General features: G+C 42.1%; 1 protein-coding gene across 1 annotated transcript in view; it reads right to left on the bottom strand.

Moving 5' to 3' along the window:
- Nucleotides 1-1,810: 1,810 nt before the first annotated feature.
- The window catches only part of LOC134435211 (adhesion G-protein coupled receptor G2-like), a 14,548-nt gene continuing 5,482 nt past the window's right edge, over nt 1,811-10,876 (bottom strand). Inside the window, exons 7-11 of the mRNA XM_063184076.1 lie at nt 9,142-9,266; nt 4,750-5,021; nt 3,744-3,834; nt 3,021-3,304; nt 1,811-1,949 (exon numbers count right to left, since the gene is read on the bottom strand). Of these exons, the coding sequence (XP_063040146.1) occupies nt 1,816-1,949; nt 3,021-3,304; nt 3,744-3,834; nt 4,750-5,021; nt 9,142-9,266 (906 nt within the window). The 3' untranslated portion in view covers nt 1,811-1,815. The remainder of the gene's footprint in view (nt 1,950-3,020; nt 3,305-3,743; nt 3,835-4,749; nt 5,022-9,141; nt 9,267-10,876) is intronic.

The raw sequence follows: 10,876 nt of genomic DNA, 5'->3' as shown, positions 1-10,876 counted from the left end.
AAGGAGTCATGCATTCCCATCACATCTATTGTGAAGTACAGTAGTACATTTGCACATTTACACTACATGTGTAAGTCATCCAGGACACAGGCTGGACGGTACTTTGGAGATGTCCGGGAGTGAAAAGCTCTAAAGCTAAGCAACACTGCCACCTGCTGTTAGCCACAGGGGATGCTCATGACATGTGTCGTCATAGAGTATGGATACATAGCCTGCAAAGTCAAAGTCAAAGTGTACTTTATTGTCAATTTTCTACCAACAAATAAATCATACCGATACATACATCGACAATAAATAGACCTCCGCCACTCCAACACAAGTGATGACGAGCGCACTCACTCTCAAACACACACACACACGCACACATGCACACACTCTCTTTCCCCCTCTCTCTCACACACACATGCACACACACACTGAGAACATGTAATACGTACCATAATCTATATTTACCATCAAAATATAGGCTATCTTATTGTTTAACTCATATTTATGTAAGACTAGTCAGACTTAACTTATAATGATACAAATTAATAACTGCAGTATTAAACTACATGGAGAATATTGAGTCTATTATTTACAATATCCAACAGACGCAGTTTTCTTGAAGGGGTGCTCCTGCTTCCATGCCTTCTTATGACTCTACATATCTAAATCCACATTTTTATTTAATAATTATTTTATATAGTTACTTCTAAGAATCGTATTTTTGTTGTTGATGATGAGGCCTTAGTTGTGTTGCTTTAAAAGATGGGCAACTTTCATGATAAGGAGGGCCACATTTTTTTCTCGCCGCCATCGGAGGGCCACATGACCACGGATCTGACTGCAACTGCCAGAGTTCGAGGTGCAGTTGGTTGCTCACTGACTGCCGATATTGTTTGGAAGGAATAGGAGTGTTCTCTATTGGCCAACAGTTGGGCCTATAATTACGATGCATAAATTCAGTAGTGGTTTTAAAAAATATATATGCTGATTTTTTATTTAAGTTATATTTTATCTAAAGGCCACACAGAATGAGGAGGCAGACCGCATGTGGACCCCCCATCTTTCAGTTGCCCATCCCTTCTTCCAGCAATACTCATGAACGGCCATCCGGGTACTTTGCTCTTAAATTTGCGTTACACCCCTTTATGGGTGAAAACAAACCGAATGTCTCATTGACTTACATGCTACATCGGCTAGCCTAAATGAACACATTCCATGCTTCAGCCACGACTGTTTGGCTATATTATTTGAACAGCCGGCAACACAACACGTTTTCGGCATGTTGCGCGTGAACGACGCTGGTCTACAGGTCCGTATCTTTCGTTTATTAAACCTCAACATCACCAATTGACTTGCATGGGTTGTTTTCCCCCACAAATGGGCGTAACACACATGGAAAACGTCACGCCGTTCATGAGTATGGTGGAGGAGAAACTGTTCTTGAAGGGGCCTTGGCTACCACTCTCCCTCCACTACATTTGTCATTTTGAGCCCTTTTAGAGTAAGATTTTATACGTTTTATTTCATATCGTAATTACGTCTGAGAATCGTAATTTTTGTTGTTTATCCACGTCTACAGTATGTTTATGTCTGTCTATGTCTACTCTACACTATGTCTATGGCCATTTCTCAAAACCTGGTGCGCACACTTCCAAGTGTATTCAGCCTAATTAGTCCCGCCCAGTGATTGGATACTCTTTATTAGTCACAGCCATAGAGTTCACCAAAGAGTATCCAATCACTGGGCACGACTAATTAGGCTGATGCACTTGGAAGTGCGTGCACTAGGTTTTGAGAAATGTCCTATGCCTAACGCCTATGTCTAGGTTAGTCGTTGGTGACGTAGGTGTTGCTTGAAGCGCTGGTGCTGGAGGAGGTGCTGCTCTTGAAAGGGTTCTCGTGCTTCATGCCGTCCATCACGTCTCTGCTGTTGTTGTAGTAGTAGATGAAGAGGAACAGGCCTGAACAGAGGGCAGAGGGCAGAGGTCAGAGGTCAGAGGAGGGCGAGATAAAGAACACAAAACAAACAAAACATTCATCCTCTGACTTTGCATGAGTGGCAACAAGCACGAGGACACAGACTGATGTTATCTTTAGACGCTTTGAGTATTTTACGACACTGCGTGTTGTATTGTGTTCAGGGACACTTTGTTGGTTAGATTATGAATTGGCCTGTAGGCTACCGACTCTAGGCTTCTAGATACATGTAGTTTTGACCTGACTGGATTATTTCACCACTAAGCCATTAAACCATGAAATGTTTTCAGGTCAATGTATTAAAACTACGGCTGGAACACGATTCATTTTCCATTAATTAACTACACAAACATTAACCCGATTTAAAAAAAGAACACATTTTAATCGCACTATAATATAGATACGTAGTTCTAGATTAGACCAGTGGAGGGCAGCATTACGACTGATGGTGTACCTGCACAGCCTGCAGAAATTGATTTGATTTCTCTCTTTTTTTTGTAATCAACTGTTGATCAATCAAAAAAGTCTGTTATAACCTCTGAAGTATCAGAAAGAGGTTTTCTAATAGTCAGGATTTACAATGTTCAGAATGTTATAAGAACTCGTTGTGCTTTATTACTGAGGTTCCTATCCTTTTTCCTTAACGCACCCTCCTTACCTGTGCTCAAGACAAACCGTGCACCCCCAACCCAAACTTCTACACGTGTATACGCATTAAAAACTGATTTAAGTGATTAATTACAATGATGCTTGCTTGAGACACTAATCAGTACCTTCATCACTTTACATCAGGACCAAAACATGTTTAATTTGGCCTAATTACAATGTTTGTAAGCAGAATTTTGGTAGCATCGTCAACAAAAAAAATCTGTGCACCCCCTGAAATCTCTGGCGCACCCAAGAGTGAGTATGTAGCTAAGCTAGTGAAAGTCAATGGATCACTGAGATCCATTGACTCTCACTAGCTTAGATACTTACTCCCTCCTTACAACAAGACAAAGCCTAACATGAAAAAGAAGACACTTTACCACCTTTCTAAACCCAGGGCAACGTACCTTGGAAGGAGTTGAGGATGCAGAAGATGTAGTAGGAGGGTATGAGCATGGGCCCGTAGCTGAAGAAAGCCACTCCCCAGGTGATGCCCAGCAGGAACAGCAGGCTCATGATGATCGACAGGTTCTTGGAGGTCGACGGCTGCTTGACGTCCTTGCTCTGCATCTTGCGGGCCATGCAGATCCTCTGCACCATGACGACGAAGATGCCCATGGAGAAGAGGAAGACGAGGGCGTAGTATCCGATGTTCACTGCGTAGTGCACCAGCATGTCTTTGGTCCAGCACCTGGCGGGAAACAGGACAGGAAGTTTCATTAGCCACGTTTTCGTTACATGGGCCCTTTTCGTTTAAACCAATTAAATGCAATTGGTCTAGATTAACTGTTTGTTTGCATGGGCAGTGTCCTCGTTTAATCGGTTTAGATGAACATTCTAAACCACCTAATATTATCACTTTAAATATTTTAACACAAGGTTACACAAGGTTAGTGAAAATTAAACTGCAGGAAGGCTGTTGATAAACAAAATAAAATATTCAAAAAATATATTTCATCATTATTTTTTTTCCTGTGAGGATTGCTTCTTTGGGCCAGTTCAAATGGTGAGGTGCAGAGAGGTGGAGGGACAGTCAAAGGGGCGTGGCCTGGGCCTTAGTTTGGGGACCCCTGCTCTAAGAGGTGGTATAGCTCTAATGTGATTCGTAAGTGGAAATATCTCCAACTTACATTTTGGCCCCCTTGCCACTGCTGGTGTTGATGTCCACTAGTTGGTACTTGTCCAGAGCGGCGATTACAATGACCACCAACGCAGGGCAGACTGAGAGAGAGAGAGATAGGGAGGGAGAGAGAGAGAGAGAGAGAGAGGCAGAGACAGAGAATAACAGAGGAGTTGTTAATTCAAATGAGGGAGATTCAGCAGTCCTATTTTTACAGTAAGACGATAGTCCATAAACCGTCATGAGTCATGACACACAGAGATGCAGTCTCTAGCTCCTACAGACGTAATACCGATTATGTAAATGGACAAACAAAGAAATGACAAATTATTTCATTATTTTTTTCGGCAACACAGAAACTCTTCAGGGCCGTAACGAGACATTTTCAAATACGGAGGTCAAATACTGCGTGTTGTACTGCATGCTGTACATTTAGAATGTTTCAAACTCTTCAGTCAGGAGGATAAATGGGGGTGGCATATACAGACTGAATTTATCATTGTTCATCATAGATCAATTTTCATCAAAGATAAACTTTACATTTCTAAATGTAGTTACGGCCATGAAACTCTTAATCTCTTACAAAATGTAAAATTGAAAAAGATCTTCCTTTATGTACTGAGAGGTATGTGTGTTGACCTTAACGGTGGCTTTTACGGTTTTACCATTTTACATTTGACTGTGGCTGTGGTAGTACTCCGCTCTGTATGTGCATGCCCATTGTGGGCTCATTTGTATGTTTTGCAAGTCTACAGTACTGTATGTGGCAAAAAAAATAAAAAAAATAGACATTTTGAAAAACAGAAAAAATGGTGTGTGTGTGTGTGTGTGTGTGTGTGTGTGTGTGTGTCTGTGTCTGTGTGTGTGTGTGTGTGTGTGTGTGTGTTTTGAAAAATAGAAAAAGTGGCGTGTGTGTGTGCGTGTGCGTGTGCGTGTGCGTGCGTGTGTGTGTCCGTATCTGTGCGTGAATGTGTGTGTTTATGTCATTGTGTCCCAAGCAATGTCTCCTCACTTACTCCAGGCGGGGAGACACATCTTGAGCATGTAGTGTTTGAAGGTCTTGATGTCGAGCATCATGACCAGGTGCAGGTAGAGGTGGAGCGCTTGCATGGCGAACCAGGTGAACGTTGCCAGCATGGAGTAGTGCATGAGCATCGCTATGGCGACACACCCCACGTAGCTGCCCGTGTTGGCCACCCACTCGTTGGTCAGGAAGGTGAGGTTGAGGAGGAAGAGAGCCACAAACACGTTCATCAACACCTGGACGGACTGGCTGGACTTGCCCCTGCTGTAGTGAGTCAGATTGAGATAAAAAAATATATAAATAACTTTTAACCCGTTAAGACGCGCGTTATAAATTTGCTATTACCAGAATGGCAATTACCAAGTCGTAGTGCATTACTATAGGCCTTGTGTTATGTCATCGTAGTACTATGGTTGTTATTAACTTATCAATGACTATTACAGTGTGCCACTGGAGGTACGGCGTGCATTAAGGGGCTACATGGACTACATTTATATAACGCCTTTCCACTCCTTCGAGCACTCAAAGCACTTTACAGTGAGTGTGTTTATATGCAGTTCAGTATCCCGAATATGAGGCATATCCCGGTTATGATCATATTCGGGATAAGGTGTTTATATGAGCACAGAGCGCTATATCCCTGTCTACATTCTTAGCCGTTACAGAATTCTCTTCAAATGCGTGTAGCCTGGATACCAGCAACAGCGCTCTATGGGATGCCTTGCTATCCAGGATAAGGTGTTTACATGCGACTTCCATCGGGATACTCCACCTAGCATATCCCGATTTCTCAAAGTCCTGAATAAGAGCTTATCTGGGATACTGAAGTCGGGATAAGGTGTTTATATGTTCAAACGCAAATTCGGGATACTTAATATCCCAATCATATTCGGGACACTGAACTGCATGTAAACACACTCATTATATGCCTCACATTCACCAATTCACACTCTCATTCACACACTGGTGGCAGTGGCTGCCACGCAGGGAACCACCCTGCCACCAGGAGCAACTTGGGTTTAAGTGTCTTGCTCAAGGACTCATCAATGGGGTCAGGAAGAGCAGGGCTCGGACTCGGGCTGGGCGATATGGAAAAAAAGCTATATCACGATATGGATTACTTTATATCGCGATAACGATATATATCACGATATAACACAATTACATACGTTTTCAGTTATTCTCTTTATTTGCTCTTTATTTTTTCATGTCGCAAAACAACCTTTCTTTCTTTTTATTCTTATTTTTACAGTTACATGAACTTATAGTGTGTATTGTGACAACATGAAATGTAATTAAATGATATTCAATTGTATACAATATATATATGAACACAAACCAGGATTTACCACTGCACTTTAGGCCTATATTGAAGGCAGCCACATTTAAAACAGACCCCACCTCTTCTAGGTCCCCTGAATATACATAACTTAATTGTTTTGGAAATGTGATTTCTAGGATTTCTTCACAAAATATGGCACATTTCATGTGAAGCTGCATACCATTAAAATGACGCCTGGGGCCGGATAAGATGGCCGGATTGGACATAGGTTCCCCACCCCTGGTGTAAAGCATAAAGCATGTTTGGCATGGTAGCTGTCCTGGGATTGCCTGGCTCTTGCCCGACCTGTAGTTCCGCACAGCTTTGTGAGCTCCACTACTAGGTTTGGGAGCATGTACAGGATTCCATTTCTACAGTCAAAAAAATAATCGCAGCATTTATTGCTTTAATATCAGCAAATTCCTTCAAAAACGTTTTCTGTTGATCTCTAAAGCGTTAATATAGTCTATGATATGTCCTGTGACTCCTCAATGCGAGCAGCCATTGATATTGATGCAATAAATGCTCGGCATTATTTTTTGCGTCCAGAAATTGAATTCTGCCACATGCTCCCAGACCGATGTGTGTGTTTGGAGTGCCACCAGGGGGCTCCAGAGCACACACACAGAGGTCTGGCAAGAACCAGGCTAGTCCTGGGATGCTTTAAGAGGAAATCATGCAGGATGAGATCTGCTCACACTCCCCTATGTAAGTGTTGGGCAAGTTACTCAAAAATTGTAATGCATTACTGATTACATGTTTCTGTCTTTTCAAAATAGTCCCTTACACTACAATATTACTATATTTAAAATGTAAGGCGTTACACTACTTTTGCATTGCTTTAGTCACTTTCACCAAAAGAACTGTAGGCCTAAATATGGATGTGGCAATTTATTAGAGTGTAAATCAACTTCACGAGTCATGACTTTTTCACCTCCCATCCAGGCAGCATGCAGAGTAAAAAACTACCAGGTTCAGGAATAGCTTCTTTCTGACCCACCATACTGAATACCACTAACAATCCAGGTCATTGTAAAGCATTGTAACTTAAGTAATTATATCCCCGAAACGCGGAGCGTTGGGGATGTAATGGTTTTGCCGCCGCGTCCGCCGCGTCCGCCTGTCCGCCGCCGCCGCCGCCGCCGCCGCGTAAGGTCTTTCGTGTTAACGCGATAACTTTTGAACGGATGTTTGGATTTGTCCCAGGTGAATGCTCTAGGGCAGGTTCATGAACTGATTCGAGTTTGGAGGTCAACACTTTCAAGATGGCTGAATTCAAGATGGCCGAATGTTTGTTTGGTCCATAACTTCTGACCAGGTGGATGGATTTGTCCCAGATTTGGTGTGTGAATGCTCTAGGGTAGGTTCATGAACTGATTCGAGTTGGGAGGTCAACACTTTCAAGATGGCCGAATTCAAGATGGCCGAATTTTTGTTTGGTCCATAACTTCTGACCGGGTTGATGGATTTGTCCCAGATTTGGTGTGTGAATGCGGTAGGGTAGGTTCATGAACTGATTCGAGTTTGGAGGTCAACAAGATGGTTGAATTCAAGATGGCCGAATTATTGTTTGGCTCATAACTACTGACCGGGTGGATGGATTTGTCCCAGATTTTGTGTGTGAATGCTCTAGTGTAGGTTCATGAACTGATTCGAGTTTGGAAGACAACACTTTCAAAATGGCGGAATTTTCATTTGGCCCATAACGTCTGACTGGGTGGATTGATTTGCCAGGTAACACCTTATTTTAATGGTTCACCATTTCCGTGAATCTACCATATTAGGTACAGTATAATAACCAATGTAACAATATTTAATACCATGTAATACTAGTGTAATACCAGTGTAACAATATGCAATATCAGGTACAGTGTAATAACGAGTGTAACAGTATGCAATACCATGTAATATAGTGTAATACCAGTGTAACAATATGCAATACCATGTAATACCACTTACGCACAAACACATGATGTAAGTAAAAAAAATGGCGGTGTTACACTGGTATTACATTGTATTAAACATTGTTACACTGGTTATTACACTGTACCTATGTGGTATATCCACTGAACCATTAAAACAGTATTACCATTTGCCCCATTTTTTGCTTCATTTTCACAATAGTCGTTTGGTTTTAAGCCTATGCACATCATGTCACGTCTGTATGTATCATATACATTTACGAAATGGTGGACGGGAGTGGTAGGAATGATGGGGGACTGGAAGCATCGCGTTTCGGGGATATACCTTAAGCAGTCGAAGGCGACTGCACAGGCAGTCTAGTTTAGCATTGTAACTAAGTAAATATTACAGATGTTTGCCCTGTAATGCCTTACATTACTGCATTGTAGCAAAAGGTAATGCATTACAGTAATGCATTACTTTTGTAATGCATTACTGCCCAACGCTGTAGAGCAGGGGTTCTCAACCTTTTCCGACTTGGGGCCCACCTGAAATTTTTGAGAATGTTCGGACCCCACCTCTGCTCCAGTAAACCATTAAACTCAAATAGATAGTCAACAGTAACGCACAAAAATACAGTATAATTTAGATTTTTAGAAAATGATTTCAAGGCTTGGAGTGCCTTCAGGACCCACCAGTGGGCCCCGGCCCACAGTTTGAGAATCACTGCTGTAGAGGGATAGTAGCACAGGACCACTAGTGAAATGGAGGAGAAAGGGGAGGATATGGGACAATTCAAGAAGTCTTCAAGAATCGTAAATGAGCAGGAGGAATTAAATCTCTGAGAAGGTAAGACAACTGTCAATCACTCCACGGCTTCCTCCCGAAATGTATTTTTAAATAAATCAACATTTGTGGAAATGAAATGTTCAGTCTGCCGTGCCAAATGATGAATGACTACCTTGTTATGGCATATTTGAATTGAGCTGCTTACATGTAAATATTTTTTCTCTTTTTCTCAGGTATCTCAGTCATTGCTTGTCCATGGAATTGTACGTTTTTTATGGTACAATAGGAACCAATACGAGTGACCTTTCTCATGCTTAGACCTTCCCTGTTGGTTGATAATAAATTGGCAAAGTAAACGGAAGTGTACTGTACCGTAATAGGAAGTGCATGAAGAGCGCCACCCCCAGGAAGAAGAGGGAAAGGCCACAGCCGATGTAGCTGATGTACGTCAGGTTGCTCAGGTCAGACTCTGAAATGGTGCCATTACCCGGAAGACTCTAGATACACGCACACACGCACACACACACACACACACACACACACACACACACACACACACACACACACACACAGACACACACACACACACACACACACACACACACACACACACACACACACACACACGCACGCACACAGGCACACACACACACACACACACACACACACAGATGTGGACATGGACACGCACACACACACACACACACACACACACACACACACACACACACACACACACACACACACACACACACACACACACACACACACACACACACACACACACACACACACACACACACACGCACACACACAGAGGTCACAGTAAGATCCTACCCGCACAATATATTGTATTTCCACATTTTTATAATGGCACACTGTTAAGTTTTAAGGAAGAGATTGTTTTGGTATTATGTGGTAATCCACTACTCTTTTGGAATTTACAGTACTGCATTACTGTACTGATTTACATGCTCACATTCAGTGACAGCAAATACACCACATTTACAAATAAGCCAGGTTATGCAAAGACATGATTCAGTCAGCAACATCAAAGCAAAAGTATTCTGTAATGCACAACAGGGGGGAAGTGCACTGACAAGGGCTCCTTGCTATAAGCCTGCCTACATGCATGATTCCACTCCGTCCTTTACCCCGCATTCATTAGTTACAGTTAGGCACAGATGACCTGGTACCTCCCCAATTCACCCAGATGATCATGTAGCCCCTTAAAGCATGCCATACCTCCAGTGGCACGCTGTAATAGTCATTGAAAAGTTAAGTACCATAGTACTACAATACTATGACATAACACATGGCCTTTAGTAATGCACTACGACTTGGACGTTGCCATTCTGGTAACAGCATATTTATAACACTGTGTCTTGAGGCAAGTAATCACCCGGCTGAACTGGACAGGTAAAACCAGGTCATTTGGAATATATGGCACTGGATTATAATGAATCCAGGCTGCCCATCACTGCCCTAGAGCAAGGATGTAAAACTCATGTCCAGGGGCCAAATCATTTGTTTCAAATCTGTATTACTGTTGGTCGATATACATCATCACTGTAATATATAGTAGCCTAACATGGCTTGAACACTCATATCTCACATTCATATACAACAGAATGTGCGGGCACATTTTAACTTCCACATATGATGGGATTGAGATTTCGTCCCATTTTTGCCCACTTTACATTTGAGATTGATACCACTGCCCTGGAATGATAATCTGGGATTGTTTTTTTTAAGACATGAACTCTATTGCTCTAAATTTGAGCTGAGTCTATCTATCTATCTATCTATCTATCTATCTATCTATCTATCTATCTATCTATCTATCTATCTATCTATCTATCTATCTATCTATCTATCTATCTATCTATCTATCTATCTATCTATCTATAATAGGCACACATTTAGGCTTCTCATTGTAGTCTAGGTCAAGGGTTTTCAAAGTGGGGGCCGGGGACCCCTGGGGGACAGCGAGAGGTTGCTAGGGAGCCGTGACGGCTGGTTGGCAGGAGAAGTATAGCAAAACAAAATAAATATTTGAATGAATGAAATCACTAATGTGCACCAATATTCCCATTAGTTACAGTAA

Source organism: Engraulis encrasicolus, chromosome 19 (assembly GCF_034702125.1).
Source record: "Engraulis encrasicolus isolate BLACKSEA-1 chromosome 19, IST_EnEncr_1.0, whole genome shotgun sequence".
NCBI lineage: Eukaryota > Metazoa > Chordata > Actinopteri > Clupeiformes > Engraulidae > Engraulis > Engraulis encrasicolus.
The sequence above is the reverse complement of the archived record's forward strand: the minus strand, read 5'-3'. Positions and strand labels throughout refer to the sequence as shown.